This window comes from Neopelma chrysocephalum, unplaced genomic scaffold (assembly GCF_003984885.1).
Source record: "Neopelma chrysocephalum unplaced genomic scaffold, ASM398488v2 Primary Assembly neopelma1_61c, whole genome shotgun sequence".
In the NCBI taxonomy this organism is placed as follows: Eukaryota; Metazoa; Chordata; class Aves; order Passeriformes; family Pipridae; genus Neopelma; species Neopelma chrysocephalum.
Window position 1 is genome coordinate 391,772 of NW_020897718.1, and position 20,348 is coordinate 412,119.

Genomic DNA, 20,348 nt, shown 5'->3' on the forward strand with positions numbered 1-20,348 from the left:
TCAGTCTATAGTATGTAAATCCTTGTGGAAAAATAGTGCCAAAAAACTGTGAAGAAAAAATGGGTCCAGGCAGCTGCGTCACAAGGTTTGACCACTTCGGGCTGGGGTGCCAGGAGATTTGAGACAGATGTTTTCAGACATGCCGCATGCCTAAAACATTTCCAGGGGTCGAGCTACAAATAGTGACTTAATAAGTGCAGAAACAGGAAAAGTATGTAGGAGTACACAAGAGTTTATTCACCTCTAGGTGCACAGCCAACCTCTTTACATTACATCTGCCTGTCAGAGTTGGCTATTTAAGCTGTCATGCCCTTGGTATTGCTCTTTGTCTGCCTGTGAATAAAGTGCAGCATTGTGATTACTAATCCCACTCCAGTGACTTGACTTTAAATGTGGTTTTGGAGCGGATCCCGGAGTTCTGTTTGCTAAGCTTCCTACTCCTGTTTCAGAGACACCACTGGAGATCTATGAGAGAGAGCACTGCAGACTGCCCTCCTCCTGTAGACCTGTCGCCTTCCCCCCCCGCGTCTTTTTTTTTTTTCCCAAAAACTTTTTGAAGGAAATCAATGGATACCAAAGTGATCTGTTTGCTTTTTCTTTTTTCTTTGCCTCCGCTGACAGTGGGAAATCACACTGGTCGCATCAAGGTGGTCTTTACACCCAGCATCTGTAAAGTGACTTGCATCAAAGGCAACTGTCAGAACAACTGTGAGAAGGGAAATACAACCACCCTCATCAGTGAAAATGGCCATGCTGCTGACACTCTGACAGCCACTAACTTCCGAGTAGGTAAGTACTCTGAAACTGTATTTGTCCTTAGCTGTCCTCTCTTGACTAACAGAGGGAGGAGATGTTTTGTTATTAATACCAGTTGTGCCTCTGTTACTCTTTGTTTGGAGGGCTGTGCTGAGTAGGAACCATTGTATGTTAGACAAGCTTTCTGGTATCCTTCGGAAATGTTCCCAAGAGTTCCTTTTGTCTCAGAAGAAAAAAAGCTCCCATATTTTTCATCTGAATTTTCAGCTGCAGGGCTGCAACATGCTAAGCTGAAGCTTTTGGTAAAATTCATCCCTCTGTGTTAGTAAATAGAGAAAATGACAGATTCCACAAAAAGTTGTTTCCACTTTTTTACTTGTTGAATAGGTATCAAATGCACATAAAATCTAGCTAACGCAGTGAATTTGGCTTCAAAAATTTGTTCAGCAATTCCTTAAAACTACAATCCTTTTTAAATATGCATCAGCTTAAAAGTTTCTCTTTCTGCTGAAAGTAAATCAGATTTCATATTTGGCATTTTTAAAAACTGAAATAATGTTAAGTCTAATTAAAGTTACTGAAGTCAGTAATTTCTTTGTTACTGTTTATTCTTTCTGCTTGCTCAAGAAAAGTATCAACAGTATGCCAGACTAAACCCTGTAACTGCTTGACTGTGTTGAAACAAATCCTGAAAGCTATCTAGGGTAATGATTAGCATATTTTAACTGTACGCTACATAGGAATTTGTGTGCAAGTATTAGTCTTGTAAGCTAAGGGAAATACTGATATATGGATACATACCTAAACACTGCTAAATTTGTTTTACATTATGATATCCTTAACTGTTCTTGGAAGGTATTTTGTCATTATCCTGAAAATATGAACATTGTAATTTTAGTCTCTGTCTCGTATAAACATAATGTGCAGGCAGTGCCGGGGCTGGCCAATATTGCCCTTTTTAAAATGCACTAAATTTTATGCTCTGAGGGTGGTGGTGGGGAAGCCGTTCCAAATTATTATTCTTTTTGTCCAGACAGATGATACAAAGAGCAGTTCCCTCTTTTAACACTCCTACTAGACTGTCAGACTGTGTGTGAAACCCTTGAAGTTACCAATGCATTCCTTGATAATATGCATGTTTGTGAAAGGGTGCATGTTTTGGACTGATAGTAAAATCAATGTTTTTGGTTTGCTGCAATACAGCAAATTTTTGGGTTTGTTTATGGTTGTTTGGGGGCATTAAAAAAGAAAGGATTTTGTAATGGAATGGTAAATCAAATACTTTAAATTTGTGTTTACTGCCAATACAGAATTTTTACCTGTTTTGGCAAGAACAACAGGTAAGTAAGTTTTTTTGTTTAATTTTCTGACTACTGTGAAAGGATAGGGTTATTCTTCTCCCTTTTCATTTGACCTAATTTTTCTGTTGAAATTATGAAATGCTGAGAACAGGCAGTCATGTAATTTGTCTGCTATGTAAATCTGTGCTGTAACATGACCTTCTCTCAAATACTTGAAAACTTGGAGAGTGGAAATGGACCTGTGAAGACGTGTTCCACACCTTCCTGCCTGGCCTCAGGCCATGCAGCTCGTGATGCACTGTGTACAATGGGCTGCTAGAAATATTCAACAAAAGCAGTCTATAATAGTATTCAGTGAAAAGATAAGGGAGTGTTATGTTTAAAAATGTATAAAAACAAGGTGCTACACACGAATAAGGATTTTTAATCTGCCTGCAGCCATCTATCTTCCCTATTATCTTTAAAAGACAAAAAAGGGTTCACCACAGTTCTAAGTGTTGCCATTTTCACAGAAGAATAAGAAAGACGTCTGAACTGAGACTTCAAGAGTCTCCAGTTAAAAATGCTGTGTAATGTCATAACAGCTGGAGAAGAGAGATCCTACACCTGTAGATTGAGTGCTTTCACTGTCCACAGATTTTCAGGGGTTTTTGAATCAAGGATTAATATATATACTACTGGAATAATTTTTTATATCTGCTCTCTAACTAGTGCTTCTCATTAGCTTAGGCTTGTCCTGATACATGTCTCCTGATACATGAAGCAGAAGTAATTTGGGTCTTTGCAGATGCTTAACTTTGGTTATATATTTAACATTTGTATTATATTTTACTTGTGCTTTTTGCTTTTAAGTCTCTGTTCTAAACTTCTTTATTTACTGTTTATCCAAAGTGCACGGAAACTCTTATTTGGATCGTTTGACATTTAAAAGTGCAACCATGAAACAGAATGTCATGTCAGAAAATGCATATTTAAAGCAAGGGACAGCACTTTTTCAGTATGCTTTTTAAGAAGTATTGTTCTTCCTAAAACCAGAAAAGATAGTCACATGCCCTATTTGGAAAACTAACTGCTATTACTAATAGTAGATACCTACTGTGAGTGAGGAAATTAAGAAACTGCTTTTGGTTTTTTAGTTTTAAAGGCATTTCTGTAGCAGGAATAGCATTCTAGTACACAAGATTGAATTTAGCTTCTCTGATGACAGATTAAGTTAGACATCACTTTGCTTTGTTCTTAATAATCTATTATTTCTATTAATGAACCAGACTACATTTTTTTGATTAAAATAAACTTTGTGCTGAACTTTGTAAACACTTACTTTTATTTTCAGAGAAAAATAAGTTGTCATACCTGTACTGAAGCTCCTCAAGCTTTTGCATGGGCTATTTCAGATTTTTAAAATGTGCTGAGTTTGTCGTTTCAGCTGAAGCTTGGTACCAGTGAGTCCAGGCAAGGAACAAATCCTGTTTTCTGAAAATTTTATAAGATACGGATAAGCCATTAAGAACAAAAAAAACACAACAAGGGGCAGACTGGGGGAAATGCTGCTTTTCAGGTAGCTGAGGTTTTTGGCTCTTTTCAAGGATATCTCCTAGTGTTGCAGTTGAAGGTGATGAAAGCTTGGTATTTAAAAGGAAGGATCTCCTTGATTGCCAGGCTGCTTCAGTGAAACTTTGGAGTTTTTTGCCATTTCATTTTGTGAATGGGATATGTTGCACAGTTAAACTAACCAACCTCCAATATTTCATTGGCTTAGAGAAGAAAGCATTTAATCTGAGTGAAAACTTTTGCTGAATAGATGATTCTCATTATTCTATTGGATTGATGCATGTGCAGTTTGTATGGTATTTCAGTCCTGATATATCTGCAGAGGCTTGTAAAACAGGGTTGATATGTGTGCATAGGAAAGGCTGCAAATAGAATAACACATGCGGTTTCTGTCTCTTTTGCTGTTGAAGTTACTCAGTGATGTGTCCTGTTTCTCCTCAAAATTATTCCACATTCCAATTTTGAAATGAATTTTCTTTCTGTAAGGAGTGGGAGGACAGTGACTAATTTTTTACTGTAAAATGAAGCAGTAAGGGATTAGTAAATGCCCAAAGTAATGTTTTCATGCTCTTCTGTATTTTTCACTATTGTGTATGTGTATTTAATTAGAGATTCACATTTTGTTTTTTCCATAGGATCCCTGCCTCATTCATTGAACTGGAATGACAGAACTTAGTAAAGGAAGCCATTTAATACTTAGGTTTATATTCACTGTTCATTTGCAACCCTGCATCTCTTTTAAACCAGTTCATTCAAACAGTTAAAAATGACAAATTAAAGTTGCATGTTATTCAGTGAAAGTGCATATCTTTCTGTAGGAATTCCGTGTCTGAGCACTTGACAGTATGTGTGTCAAACAAGGAAACAGAATCATAGAATTACGGAATGGTTTGAGTTGGAAGGGACCTTAGGGATCACGTAATTCCAACCCCCCTGCTGTGGTCAGGGACACCTTCCACTAGACCAGGTTACTCAAAGACCCATCCAGCCTGGCCCTGAACACTGCCAGCCATGGGGCATCCACAGCCCTGGGCAGCCTGTTCCACATCTCACCACTGTCACAGTAAAGACTTCCTTTCTAATATCAAATCTAAACCTACCCTCTGTCAGTTTAGAGCCATTCCCCCTGTCCTATCACTACATGCCCTTGTGAAAAGACCCTCTTCAGCTCTCTTGTAGGCCCCTTTAAGACGCTGGAAGGCTGCTATAAGGTCTCCCCAGAGCCTTCTCCCTCTCCAAGTGAACATGGTGTCCTAAGTTAAAATCTATCTGGTCCTTCATATTTAATCATAAATTTTGAAACTTTCAGCACAGATCACAGTGATCTGCATATTCTGTTGCAATAATGCTCAAATTATGTTGCTTCTTGAATTTTGGCACTTTTCCTATTTTAATTTTCTATCAAATTTTTTCCCATTTTACTATGTTCGCTCTGTATAAATGTTTTTAGATAATTGAGACTGTTCAGAAGTTTCCAGTTACATATAGACAAAAACTTCCAAGAAGCAGCAGAAACATTTTGCTCAAATTTTATTTGGACTTCTGTTGAAAGTAATGAAAGAAAATTTTTAAAATTTTTTGAAGAAAGTATTTAAAAACAATAGGTTATTCAAAGGAAATTTAGTAAAATGACTCACTATGTAACTATTATTCTAGTGGAATTTCCTCTCCAGGAGAGATTCTAGAGAGCATAATTATTTAGAACTGTGAAAATTTAAATCAGTTGTCTCACAAAAAGTTAATTGAGTTTCTGAATTTTATTGAGATGTGATCACGAATTACTATCAATGCTGTAGGAGTTAACATTTCTTTTTATTCAAGCACTTTTTAGGTCTTATCAAAGAGTTGTGCTGGTTAAAAATGGCAATTACCTGTAAGCAAGCCAACCTGTTGCCAAGCCATCCAGCTACATTTTGCTTTAGTTTGCATATGACAGGAAATCCAAGGGCAATGAATGGTGTTTTCTTGATACAATTTGGTATGTAATAAAGTTATTTCTTTGCTCCAAATTATATATACTACACATATCCTACTACACTGAAGATGAACTCTAAGACTATGATATTTGAGGAAGATTTTTCAGTATCATTTTGATGAAAAGGCATTTTGTAAATAGTATTGAAAGGTGAATTTGATGACACATGAAGACATATAAAAGACCAACAGCTTTTGCAAGTATTTGTGTGGATTTTTGAGAATTTACAGTCAGTCTCTTTTGGCAGCTTGCTAGGTATACACTGTTCAGTTTTCTACCCATTATATTTTACTCTTTGTTTTGTTATACTAGGTTTAGTAAGAGTTGCTAGAATGTTAGAAGAGATGCTTTTTTTTCTCTTTTGAAGTGGTGTTTGCTACTTGGTCAATGGTGTCAGCCTGAGTAGATAACCCATCATATATGACCTATGTAACTTGTGCCCCAGCAAAGTTACAAAGTTACTATTCCTATGGCTTCATCTGAGACTTAGCAGATGTATATGTAGCTTTTCAAACAGAGGATTAAAAATAATTGGTAACAAATGTCATGCAGAGATTTTTTTTTTTATTCATTTTGGTAACATAACAGAGAACTGATTTTTCTTTTTAATGCTTTTGTTTTCATCTTGATTATGTTCCATCAGACAACCTAATTGATGAGAAGCTTATTTCTGGAACAACTACTTAGCTCAAGAACAGCATATGATAGTTCACAGTCTGTTTTTAGTAGTGTATTCTCTGTGGCTAAGAGTGAAGTCTTACTTTGAAATGTCCTTGAGTTTTGCACTTGAACTTGACAGTCTGAAGAAGTTACGATGTAAGAACCTTGTGATTTGTTCAGTGTTATCAGTTTTGTCCTTTTACTGTCTCTGTGGTGGCTACCTTGTAGCCTTATTTGGTAAAAGCTTTGTTTCTACTGTTCCTGCAGTAGTTATAATTTGTGCCCTGTCAGGCTTTGTTGGTTTATGGGGTTTTTTTGCTGCCAGATGAAATATTGTTTCTTTTAACAGACACTGGCAGACACTTGAAAATTTCAGAATTCTTGGACAACTTGGCTAAAAGAGTAACTTTTTAAACTTCTTGAAACAGTAGTCAAGGAAGTTGGTCAGTCTGTCAGAGTATGTATGCCTCAGAGAAAAAAGCTAAGAAAAGGATCAGGACATTAGAATTTATCCACTGCTTTATCTGGTAATTTGAAATTTAATCTGTATAAATGATGACCATGCTAGAAATATTTTTTCATGCAGCAGCATTGTAACAGCTGTAGCAAAATGAAGGCCAAGTATTTTTCCTCAGATAGTGAACTGAGAGGCTAAAATTGAAAGAAGGACAAATAATGGTGGGACTATTATTACAAATTATAGAAGATACTGGGGAAAAAGGTATTTCCCAGCTTCAGAGGCCTATGCAAAATGATTTTTGAGAAACCACTTATAAGCATCAGTTTAAAAGACATTCCTTTTTTTCCAGTCTCCCTTTGTTCTATAAATAAATTTGAACACACAGCAGAATGAATTAATAATTTACTTACGGTCCCAGTAGTTCAGTATAGGCTTTCCTAATCTGAACTACTAGTGGTCTAAAATTCTACCCTGCAATGTAAATGTACCATTCTGTAGTCTGAGCAACACTCAGGGTTTTAATGCATTTTCGGTTATGGGTCATCAATACTCAAATTACAAAGAAAAATTGTATTTTAAGGATTTTGTTGCCATTGATATCCACATCTGTTAAGAAGGAATGATTTCTTTCCCCCTTGTATTTATTGGTACTTGTCATCAACAAATAGTTCTGGTTTCTACCATAGATGCTTACAGCATCTATGAGCTCTTTCTTCATAATCTTAAAATAATTATTCTAAATTGACATCTTTACCTCTGATTCTAATGGGGGCCAGATGATAATTTAAAGAAAAGAGATTGTTCTGTCAGATGATTTTAATGAAGTTGAAATTAGACAAGCCTGTTAGCAGCTCATTTCCACTCCCTTGCTCACCTCAAGGGCTTCAGGCCATCACTGTGAAGCAAAAGTCCATCTACTCTCAAAGTACTCCCCAAACTGTATATTACAGAGAACACAGTTTTTGGATGTGCAGTCATAGGAAAAACCACAAATGGAAATGGTACAAAATCCACACCTGCAGCCATTCAAAAACACATGGAGTATGTTTCCCTCAAAGTTAAAGCAAAACAGAACACAAAGTTAAAATGCATAATGTTTTATTTTACTGTATATGGTTTTAATTTATAGGGCTTAGTTTATGTTCATCTGACTTGAAGTACTGTAAAAAGAGAATTAAGAGTGCATTTATTTGAGTGATTACATTGTTGCATATTCAAATAAACACACCACCTTGTACAGCTATAATTTTGTTATTACTAAACTAAATGTCTTTGCACATACCTCACTGAAGACCAAGTATATGCCCACTTTGGCTTAAGAAAGAAAGTTGCCTTTGAATTATGCAAGTACAGAAGAAAGAGTCTGAAAAATTTCTCTACTGTTTAAAATATGATATTTATCGTGGATAGATTTCTTAGCAAATGCGTTTGTATTTAATGTGTCCTTCTGGACACAGCACAATCAGAAGGAAGCAAGCTACTCTACTGATCACAGTCTTTCCCCATTCAGCCTCTCTACTGTTTATTCTTTTTTGGTGTATTCTGCTCCAGAGAATTCCCCAGTCACTGTACCATGTAGCCCATGTAACTTTCATCTATCCATTCCACCTATAATTGGTTCTTAGATTTGAGCATCACTGTAAATTGAGAGGCCTGTTTTTTAGTGTAAAGGCCCTGAGATTTCTGGATCTTTCTTTTGGAACATGGACTCTGTCTTCATTATGCATACATTTAAGTTCTTTGGGTTTTCTATGTATCCATAAAATATCCATAAAAACTGTTAAAAAAGGGGAACTGAATTTTCAACCAGGGATTTGTTAATGGGAATCAGGTTGAAGTCTATGGGAACTGTAAACTTCTTTTTTTTTTTTTTTTTACAAACTTCTTGCAAAGTCTTTAGGGACATTCAATAAATAAAAAGAAAATTTGATATTTACTGATTGGACAGGAAGAGAGTTGAGTTTTAAGAAACCCAGTCAGACTATTTCTCATCTCTGTTTTATTCAGCCAAATACTTCGTTGATTTGCCATTTGGTTGCATCTTCAGTTTAATTTAAAGATGATAAACTGAGCTATTAAATGAAATTTCTATATTTTGTATTGTTCAGATATTTCAAGCTTAGGAGAACTTTCAGCAAATTTTCATCTCATAATTTAGGAATGAGTTCTTTGACTTCTCCCTGAGAGAGACTGCCTCTATCCATAGGTTGCATAGGGCAGTGGTCTCCAAATTTTTTTGATTGCACATCCCTATTGGTAAAATATTTTTGAACATACACCCATAATATATGTATATTTCTAAATTCTATAAATCTACTACTGTATATATCATCTCTATGTGATCTCTATATCATCTGCATCATAAACCATATACAAAATAGAAAGTAAAATGGATGAGATAAAGATAAGTAAACTCTGTTTTGAAAATTTATTTTATTTATTAATGGTACAAAGCATATTTTTTCCAGCATCCAGGTAGATTGTCTTGCACACTGTCTGCTTTGGAAACTGCTGGTATAGGTAACCAGGGGAGACCAGCTTCATAGCATAAGCTGTAGTATTACCTTTTTGCAGTTGGTACGGTCCTTCGTGTCTCTCTTACTTATCATTTGATTATATTAAATGCAGCCTGTTGTGTTAGATGCATGTCATGGTTTAACCCCAGCCAGCAGCCAAGCCCCACACAGCCAGTTGCTCACTCCCCCACAAGCAGGACTAGGGAGAGAATCAGAGGGGTAAAAACTAGAAACCTTATGGGTTGAAATAAAGACAGTTTAATGGGAAAAGCAAAAGCCACACAAACAAGCAAAGCAAAACAAGGAATCAATTCACTGCTTCCTGTGGGCAGGCAGGTGTTCAGCCATCTCCAGGAGAGCAGGGCTCCATCATGCACAAAGGTTACTTGGGAACAACCTTAATCACTCCAAACCTCTCCCCCTTCCTCCTTCTTCCTCCCACTTTTATATACTGAGAATGATGTCATATGGTCTGGAATACCCCTTTGGTCAGTTGGGGTCACCTGTCCTAGCTGTGCCTCCTCCTAACCTCCCATGCACCCCCAACTTCCTTGACAGCATAGCAGTACAAAAAGCAGAAAAGGCCTTGCCTCTGTGTAAGCCCTGCTTAGCCATAACAAAAACATCTCTATATTATCGACCCTGTGTTCAGCACAAATCCAAAACACAACCTCATACTAGCCACTCCACTCCAGCCAAAACCAGCACAATTCTATATGTGTAGTTGCTAGAACACCTTTTTCTATCTAATCAGAGTTACATAGAAAGCCTGTCGTGGCAAGGGGTGAAAGGGATTTTTTTTTTTTTGTACTTGCACACATTTCAGCAGACAGGGCTGGGTACAACACTATGGTGTGAAGCTTGTCAGTGAGGTTGTACACAACTCGGGGGAGTTGGGTGCATGGTTAAATTGCTTGGAAATGGCCATGAGCAGGCAGAGCATTGACTGTATTTTAGGTTTACTCAGCTTGTGCAACAATTTATACATCTATTGTGTGTTGTTATAAGAACCGCCACGAGTGGTGAAGTTGTGTGGTTTCTTATGGATTTCCAACTGTACATTCTCTACAGAGTAACCTTTATCCTTCCTACTCACAAGCAGCGACTCTGCTCCTTTCCTCCTTCAGAACTCCAGGATTTGAGTCTCTTGCATTTCACTGGTCTCCGATGATCTAATTTATTACTCAAACTCTGAATAATATCCTCCCCAATCCTCATATTCTGTCAACTCCCTAGAAAACTTTCCAATTGCTTGTGATGCAACCAGTGCCAGAAAATCATAGATAGCCTATGTTTTTCAAGTTTTTTAACTATTCCAGGGTGGTCTGGATTATGAGCTATTATTTGTTAATGAATATCCACTTGAAAGAGTCTATTTCTACTTTATTCTTCTTGTAAACTTTTTCACACCAAAATGAGCACTGTGGTAATGTTACAGTAATCAGAGAGCAGTCCCCTGATGTTTGGAAATTTTTGTGATGACTGTAGTTTTTGTGGCTTTTTCTATTCTAAACATAAATCTGTTATTGGAGGATGTCTTGTGGTATGGCAGCATGCAGTGGATCAGTGTTTATAGACCATTTGGATCTAAGTTTGGGAGTTCATCTCAGTCACCAAATCAGACTGAGGTACCTCAGTCAGGAGCCTAGTAGTTGGTGATAAGACACATGAGAAATGCCACCCATGTGGCAGGTTGGCCTGTGGATGTCCTGAATGGCCTGCTGGGTAAGCTTCTCTTCCCTGAGAGAGTAGGAAACCTCAGGTAGCAACATTCTCAACTTATATGGCTTAAGGAGGCATAAAAGGTTAAATGTGATGAATCTCAGCAGTTCTGGTTTAACCCCAGCCAGCAACCAATTACCACGCATCCACTCACTCCCTCCCTCACCAGCAGGATCAGGGAGAGAATTGGAAGGGTAAAAGATGGAAAACTTATGGGTTGAGATGAAGACAGTTTAATAGAGAAAGCAAAAGATGTGCACACAAGTGAAGTAAAACAAGAAATTAATTCACTGCTTCCCATGGGCAGGCAGGTGTTCAGCTGTCTCCAGGAGATCAGGGCCCTATCACACGTAATGGTTACTTGGGAAGATAAACACCATCACTTTGAAGGTCCCCCCACTTCCTCCTTCTTCCCCCCACTTTAAATACTGAGCATGATGTCGCACGATGTCACATGATACGGAATATGCTTTTGGTCAGTTTGGGTCACCTGTCCCAGCTGTATCTCCTCCCAGTTTTCTGTGCAACCTCAGTCTTCTTGCCAGTGTGGAAGTACGAAGAGCAAAAAAGGCCTTGGCTCTGTGTAAGCACTGGTCAGCAGTAACAAAACCATCTCTGTATTATCAACAGTGCATTCAGCAGAAATCCACAACATAGTCCCATACTAGCCACTGTGAAGCCAAAACCAGCACATCAGCTTGAATATCTGTTATTCAGTTGCCAGAAATGGTGAGGGTGCTGATGTCCCTAGCCAGTGTCAACTTGCTGCTTCTGTGGTCTTCAGAGCCTTTGCATGGCAGAGGCTTACCCAATCACTGAAATGTTTCTCAGAACATTTTTCTGTGTTGTCTTACGGTAATCAAGTAGTTAGATGTCTAGGAACAGCTTTCTCTGTCTTACACTACTGGGTGTTACTCCATGCAAGAGTCCAGTACGTTTTTGGAAACAGCCTAATAAGAGAATGGTGTCAGAGCAGAGAATCAGTGACTTCATCAGATTATAACAGTGCATAAGCAATGACAGCCTAGTGTCATTATGGTCAAGTTACTATTTAATCCTGTTGCCCTTTAAGGTGGGTAATGCTGCTCAGCTAACACCTGAAGGAAAAGTAGTCTGGAAGGATCCTGTAGCAATAAAGATGCCTGCTCTTCATTGTTACCTGTCCTTCTGTTGAATTCTTGTTTTATTGAAAATGAGTGTGTTACAACATTAACTCATGTTTGTTAGCATTACACATGCTAAAGCACGTAAAACATTATACAAAAAGGGTAAGTCTTGAAAGCCCTGGGAACACAGGAAGGGTTAGTTTTCATCAGATGCTGGGCGCCTTGATTTCAGTGTTCCCACTTTCACAATGGCAATAAGTTATTCAGGACTGCTTAAATTAATACCTATAAAGTCCTTATACCGCAGCAAGGTATTTTGCAATCTATTTGTTTTGTATTCTGCAGGAAATTGTTTTAAAGATGTGTGCTAATTTGTTACACTTTCAAAGCCAGCTTTCCCTAGTTACTTTATTTCAGCTGCATTTGTCTTGCACAAAGAGGAAAATTAATATCACTACACCAGAAATCTGAACAAATGTCTGAAGTAGCTTTTCTGTATGTGTTAGCATAATTATCAAGGATCTGATATTGGCCATTTATAATGCATTATTTCCTGATAAACAGTAACTGGGTGGGTTGGGGTTTTTTCTTAGTATGCTGATTCTAAGCCTAACTGTAGTGTTATACTCAGTATATCAGGGTGAGCTCTAATAAAATAATAGATTTGCCAACTATGATTAGGGTAGGAGTGAGTCAGATGACTCCTTAACACTCTGTCTCCTTGCCTGTAAAAATAGTGTCTGAATCATCTCTGATATTGAGAATGTTAGAAGCAGATTAAGCAAAGAGGGACTGAGCATCGTGCCTCTTAGTGAGTCAGAATCCTCCTGTCAATCATTTTGCAACTACCATAATTTTTGCTGTACCCTTTCTATACTGAGTAACCACAGCTTTAGGCCATTTTCCATGCCAGAGCTTGCATTTTATTTTTCTGATAGCATTTGAATATTCTAAGACTGTTTTTCAGCCATCCTATTCTTTCCACACTGTAACACTGGGAGGTTTTTTGGCAGCTGTTGGTGACATGATGCTATTTCAGTCACCTGTACACAGGCCTATGGTTGCATTTTACATGTCTGAGGATAGCTGGCCTACCACATGAGTTTGGAAGGATGTGATACAGGTCCTGTGAGACTCCAATCCCCTTGAAACCCACAATGAGGTATGGGGCCATACAGATGTCTCTTGGTTGGCTTTGTGTGACTCTTCAAGTTGCCAACACAATTTTTCTTCCTGAGGTGTTTTAAAGTACTGAGTTTAAAACGGAGTTTTAAATTGTGAAATTATCTTGTCCATCTTCAGTCTGGATTTCTTGCTGATCATGATGCTCACTCAACAAATATATATTTCTGTAAATTGTATTGCAACCTTGTCCTTTATGGTCTGAACTTGTTCCCCAGTTGTCAGTATTGGGATCTCCCACAGCTGTCACTGTATTCTCCATTACAGAATGAATGATACCCTGCTGTTGGTATTGTTTTATATTGAAAAACTGGGACATAGAGGGATGTGCATGTAGACTGAGACAGCTAAAATGTTAGCATGTATGTTGAAACTTATGTTAGAGGCAATGGAGATTTAGAAATTTGGTCAACTTGCTATAAATACAGACACAGAGAACTAAGGCAATACGTGTTTGATTCTGTTTTTCCTTGTGTGGGATCTCACAGCTTTCCATTCTCAATGAAGACAGCATCCCTCCCCCTTTTTTCCTAAGTGAACAGTTATTCTTTTCTAGTGTATACTTAATTTGTTATACTTACTGCACCTTATTTACAGTGAATTGACACTGCCATTAAGTGATGATAATAATTAGACAGCCTTTCAGCAGATCACATAAAGCTCAGTTACTCATGGAGATAATGATCCTCCCAGAAGCACAGCCTGTACTTACCAGCTGAGTTAGAGAATGACTTTTAAATTGAAAGTTTGCTGTTGGGAGATATGAAATGTAAAATTCCTGAATATGTAGGTGATCTGAGGTTGTGATGCGTTCTTCTGCTTGATAATTTCCATGTAGTACTGCATTAAGTAGCATCACAGACATTCCTTCAATTAGGATTTAAGATATTTACATGGTTTGACTCTACCAAGTTCAGTCACGAGACTAGATTCAAGCTAACAACAGCGCTTTGAATCCAGTCCTCAAAGCTACCTGCATTTTTCTCCAAGTCTTCATGTATCATAGAATCATAGAATGGCTTAGGTTGGAAGGGACCTTAAAGACTGTTTAGTTCCATTCCCCTACAGGGACACCTTCCACTAGACCAGGTTGCTCAAAGCCCCATCCAACCTGGCCTTGAACACTTCCAGGGGTGGGGCATCCACAGCTTCTCTGAGCACCCTGTTCCAGTGTCTCACCACTCTCACAGTGAAGAATTTCTTGCTAATATCTAATCTGAACCTACTCTCAGTTTGAAGCCATTCCCTCTTGCCCTGTCACTACATGCCCTTGTAAAAAGGCCCTCTCCATCTTTCTTGTAGGCTCCCTTTAGGAAGTAGAAGGCTGCAATTAGGTCATCCTGAAGCCTTTTCTTCTCAAGGCTCAATTCCAGATCGATCTCTCAGGTCCTTCCTGTTTTGGGGACTCCAGAGCTGGATGCAGTACTCCAGGTGGGGTCTCACAAGAGAGGAGTAGGGGGGAACAATCACCTCCCTTGACCTGCTGGCTGTGGTTCTTTTGATGCAGCCCACGACACAATTGGCTTTCTGGGCTGTGAGAGGACATTGCCGGCTCATGTCCAGCCTCTCATCCATAAGCACCTCAGAGTCCCTCTTGGTTGCCCCGACCCAGGTGCAGCACCTTACACTTGGTCTTGTTAAACCTCGTGAGATTACCATGGGCCATGTGATTTCTCTTCAGTAAGGATTTTTTGATGATCAAAGATTAAAAGTAGAATTGATCAGGGGGAAAAAAAAGTGTGAAAAGATGGGAATTACTTTTCAAAGCGTTCAGTCATGGTTCAGCAAGCAAGAAGGAAGACATAATTTTGTAAAGATGGGTGGGATACAGTGAGATCACTGATGACAAGTGGAAGTGGGGAAATAGTGATAAGTATAGACTAAAAGTTATTAAATATAGAAAGTTGGTAGGGATAGCTAAAGGATTCACAGAAAAATATTTCAGGATAAACATTAAATATTGTATGAGAAGAAATCCAGTTGTGGGTATGGCAGATAAGACAGATACATTTATAAAATTACTAGAATAAAAGCAGAAGGATTCAGTAGCTGTTTGCTTTGTGTGTAGAACCAATCTGTCTCACATATGTGCATTATACAGAAATGCCTGATTAGTTTCTGGAATGTTAGTAACTAGAAATACTGGTTAGAGATGGTTTAAAGTAGACATAGGTATCATCTAGTACATGAGAACTGTTAAATTCAAGGTAGTGATCCTAACAAAGGGGCTGAAAGGATGAAATTTCGTACTTTGTGAAAAGGATAATATGTTCTTTCCTCTCCTTTAAAAAGATAAATCCATGTTGGATCAACAAAAACTAGATTTCTAAAATATTTATCAATTTCACACACTGCAAGATATATCTAAGTAGTCTTCTGTTTACATTACTGAGCCTTTGAAGTAAAGGAAACTAGAATCTCAACCTCAGCAATGTTTAGTCCATCTCAGAAAGGGCCCAGGTGTGGTATGTCCTCGAAAATTGGCAAGCAAACGCTGTGTTACACCACTGGCAAGAGACTGAGGCTAAGACTCTTTCCCCCTTAATTGTTTTGCCTGGATTCCTCACACTGAAATTGGGTATTTCATCTGTTGTGTCGTAATATGAGAGATGCAACTGTAGGACATTTTGCATTCTCCCTTAAGCAATACATTTTAAAAAGCACCATATTCTCATAATGTGTAGAAGTTTAGGGTCCTCTTTACAGAAAAAAAAAATCCAAAAAACATTCAAAGACTCAAGTATCCTTGTTAGTAGTTTTTAGATAAAGAAAAGGATCAATATAATATAAAGGAAGGTGTGTACATCTATATGTGTCATGTACAGACATCTCCTTACTCTGGGATTTTTAGATGCAACCTGCTGCATTGGTTTTCTTTACAGGGTCAGGTGTGGTTGTGGTTGGGCTAGAGCAGAGTAAAGACAGTTGTCATTACTTGAATGTGATTCAATCTCTTGCTCTAGAGTTCATTATTGAGTTCATCCTTGGACTCTGATGTTTGCTTATGTCTTTAATGTTAACACTCTTGAAATGTCATGTGCACTCAATTGCAAACCAGCAAAATGACTCCTGAAATGCAGTTTAGCATTAATACTGTTTTGTGTGAGTGTAAGATGTTAATAATAAGTGGTTATATGTATTCCTGAGAGATGTTATTGTTCTGCATTTTTACCCCTGGTGTTGTCATTTTTTAAAAAAATAATGCTGACAGTGCAAATGTAAGAAAATAATTTTGCATACAGAAAACAATATTTATATGCAGAAAAGCTTGATAATATTTTAGAAGTGTTAAACTTCTTTCAGGACTGTTCTTTGTGGCTAACTCTCTTGATTTTCTCTGAGCCTGCTGCTGGAGCCCTTGCCATCAGATTTACTTTTTAAAATTGTATTTTGTTATTGCAATAGAATGTTTATGTTAAAAGTTGTCAAAATACAAATGTTAGGATGAATAATAATATAATATTATTAAGACCACTTAAAGATTTCTTCTTCCCTTTACTTCCCTGAGCACAAGTTTGTAATATCAAGGTTGTCTTAATGTTGCTAAAATAACCAAATAATGAATTTTTTTAATTTGCCACATCTTTACCTAACACTTCTGAATTACAACCACGAATCTGAAGAGAAAATAATTTAGGATGAATCAATTAGAAAGTTAAGGGGCAACAGGTAAGATGTAGGGAAGAGTCTAAACGGGAGGATAGCATCATTAGTGTAGTTCATGCCTCTGTACCTTTTGTGAGTTATTGTTAGAGCTTCTGCAATTAGAAAGAACTAAATTTAGAGCGATTGCACAGACCTATATGCGGCACCTCTGGTTTTCAACTTTTACCTAAAATTTGTGGTGTTTAGAAGCACTGTATTTACAAGAGTGTTGCTTCCACTCAGTGAATGCCATCCCTGCTTTCCTGTGAAAATTTTGTGTTGGGTAGAACTGTGTACTAGTCCCTGCACTTTTGGTGTACTAAGTAACAGGATGGATGAAAGATGCCCTAACAGCTGTGGGGTATGTAGTAATGCTGGATAACTGTGGTACTCATAGACAAAATTAATCTGCTCTTTGTGATGCATCCAATGGAAATACTGTAATATAAATGAGCAGTTCAGGGTTTTCCTCGGAGAGCCTGTTGACGTAATTGTGAATAGTGTTACACTTCAATAGCTGATAGCATGTAAGTAGAAAAGGCAAAGAGTGGTGAGGGAAAGTGGGACGGAAAGTTTTGTGTTCCCTGAGGTGTAAAAGAAAAGGAATTTGGAGAGTCAGATGAGGAACATTTCAAAACACTTTCTTAACTTTCTCAAACATTGTTACAGGAAGGGAGTTTCCATCCATCCTAAGGGCTTGTTTGGGTAAGCATGGGCTATTTATTAGGAATTAGGAGGATTTAGGTGCTTGGAATTTGTTTTGTTACACATTGTTTTGATTATATGAAACCATTTGGACTTGATTAAATTAATTTATCTGGAGCTGTTCAATGTTCAAGGTTGTTTGAGTATCAAAAACAAATTAGATTATGTAATTACATGGACAAACTGTGTATCAGTGGTTTCTTAGCTGTTTTGTTGATGATTTCATGCCCTGTTCTTGTGTTTCCAACCTGTAGCTGTGGCAGCTTTATTGGAGTTCATCTTGCAAATGTTCTTTTTCTATGCCTTGAGCCTTTCAGAGACTCCTTGTGGGGCTTCTTGATGTGCCTTCTCTGCTTGGCTCATTTCAAACAGCGATACCCACCAAGCTGTGCCAGACTGAAAAGAGCTAAGGCTTTTGGGTGCCAGAGAAATCAAAGCTTGCCAATTAAATTCCCAATAATGGAAAGAATACTTAAAATGTTTGTATTTCTTTAAACCTGTCTCCACATTTCTAAAGGATGTATGTTCATTTATGGTAAAAAATAATTAAGTTTGTTCAGTCATTTATTGGCTGCTCCTTAAGAGACCATTGACAGACTTAGCTTACAGCAGACCCAAATGAGGAATTTGTTGCCTTTCTTAGATCCATTAATACTTTCTTTGCTTTATCTGTAAGATACCCACACATGAACTGAAATTTCTTCTCATCTTATGTGACCTGTCTTCACATTTTTGTCAGGCTCTAAGCAGCTAGAGTGTTTTGCACCATAATGGGTATTTTTATTTCCTCTTTTTTCCTTTTCAGAGGAAATGACAACAGCCAAGTGAGAACCAGTGCACTTTGTCTGAATGCTGGTTGTGAACATATGTGCAAACCCAGCATCTTCTAATGGTCTCTCTCAGCACATGGGTCTGTTTTTTGTCAGGAATGTCCCTTATGCCTCTGGCAGTATTCTGCTGTTCTGTTTAAGTCCTTTAACCTCAATGACAAGACAAAACAAAGCAAAATCTCACGTCAGAGGTTGAGCTGTTCAAACATACCCTGGCTTTATATTCTGTTCCTATCTTAAATGGTCCTTTCCCCAGGGCTCCTTGGTCTTTACTAAACTGAGGTTCCCAGACCCTTGTCAAGGAAAAGTAAAGTTTCCTTCCTTTGCTTTTTCGGAGGCTTACCCTCCTCCAGCTCACTTTTCTTAAATGGTCTGTATGTAATTCCAGCTCTAGTGAAGTTGTGTGCCTGTGATTTCCAGCACCCGTTATGTAGCCCCTTCTCCTGGCCATAAACTACCTGAGGAAATAACACAAGAAGTGTGTGTGCTGCTTACATCTATTTAAAATTAGCAGAAATTTTATTTCAGTGTGGGTGGTGTTTGTTTGTTTGGGGGGGTTGTGTTTTGGTTAGCTTTTTTTTTTTTTTAAGTTCTTGTAATATTTGCCATTTGAAATTGTCCAGTTTAGCCTGGAGATTACATCCTATTTGTTTTTACATGGCTGAATTTAACTTACAATTGTATATTTCAGAATTTAAAATTTTTATTACAGAATTTTATATTCTCAGAATAGATTTCATGTATTCTCATTGAAAGTTCATTCCTCATACAGGCCAGACCTTCAAGAGATGTAAATCAGTATCAGTTGACTGAGTGATTTTTACCACATGTTAATGTGGGCAGCTTGGAATTTTTATTTCCTGTTATGTGTAAATACTGAGGCATTAAAAATTCTTTAATATTTACCTCATACTAGACCTTTTGGAGTTATTCGTTTGCACTTATTTGCACAAGTTATTTGTGTGAATATCCACACAACTGTTTGCCAGTTATGAAAAGGGAATGAACACACTCTTTTCTATTGGCATCTTCCTTTCAGTATTTTTAGCACAAACTTTTTGCTTTAAGCATGTCCATTCATGCAATACCCAGTGGACTACTGCAGGAGAGGAATGCCTGAAGAGTGCCCTGTAATGCAGAGATACCTACACAACTTGGCCCTCTAGATACCAACTGCTTTATTGGAACAGGAGGTCAGAAGAAACTAATTTATTTTTGGTGGAAATAGTGGGTATATTTATATTGTTTAAAATATGTATTTTGCGCGTTACCTTGTTGCCTTGAGGCTGGAGAGGGTGGGAAGAAAATCTAGGGGTTAGACTTCTTGCACTCAATGAATTCCACAGTGAGACTATTTCTGTTTGCCTTCGTTTCAATGCACTTCATTCAAACACTGAACTGCTCCCCCCTTAATGCTATTTTGCACTGTTTCATTATGTGATGTTACTTTTGCAGAAAAAACACCTTAGTGTTCAACCTTGCTCAGGCACATCTTTAAAAGTACTGAAATTCTTTTTATGTTATCTCCACTACAGCGCATCCGCTTGTTTGTGGCTGCTCAGGAAGAAATGGTACCAGAGAGAGAGCGAGCAAGCGAGAGAGAGCTGTCATGCTTTAGTTACTTCTGGGGTTGACCCCCCTTCATTTTGCCCTGAAGTAACAGCAGTTCTGTAAGGACATTTTTTATACACTTAGATAAAGTCCCAACATGGATTGGGACCCAAAAAAGTGAGGCTTGTGCTGGCATGGATAGCCTTCCAGCATCAACAAGGCCTGCTAGCACAGTCCTACAGCTTGAAGTACTTTCAGTCAGTTTATATGAATTTAAAATACGAGATAAGAGAAGAAAAATATTAAATATACATTTGCAGAGCACATTGGAAAAACAATTCTGACTGTTTACATTTGTTCGTGGCCTTATCTAGCAATCAGGCACCAT

At 37.8% G+C, this 20,348-nt stretch overlaps 1 protein-coding gene across 8 annotated transcripts in view; it reads left to right on the forward strand.

Moving 5' to 3' along the window:
- Nucleotides 1-20,348, forward strand: part of LTBP1 (latent transforming growth factor beta binding protein 1) — a 196,044-nt gene that overhangs the window by 71,323 nt on the left and 104,373 nt on the right. For 7 of the 8 annotated variants that reach the window (XM_027682061.1, XM_027682064.1, XM_027682063.1 and 4 more), the window contains exon 5: nucleotides 622-789. In XM_027682061.1, coding sequence (XP_027537862.1) covers nucleotides 622-789 — 168 coding nt within the window. Of the gene's footprint in view, nucleotides 1-496; nucleotides 790-20,348 lie in introns of those variants that run through there. The other variant, XM_027682068.1, reaches the window with a different exon arrangement.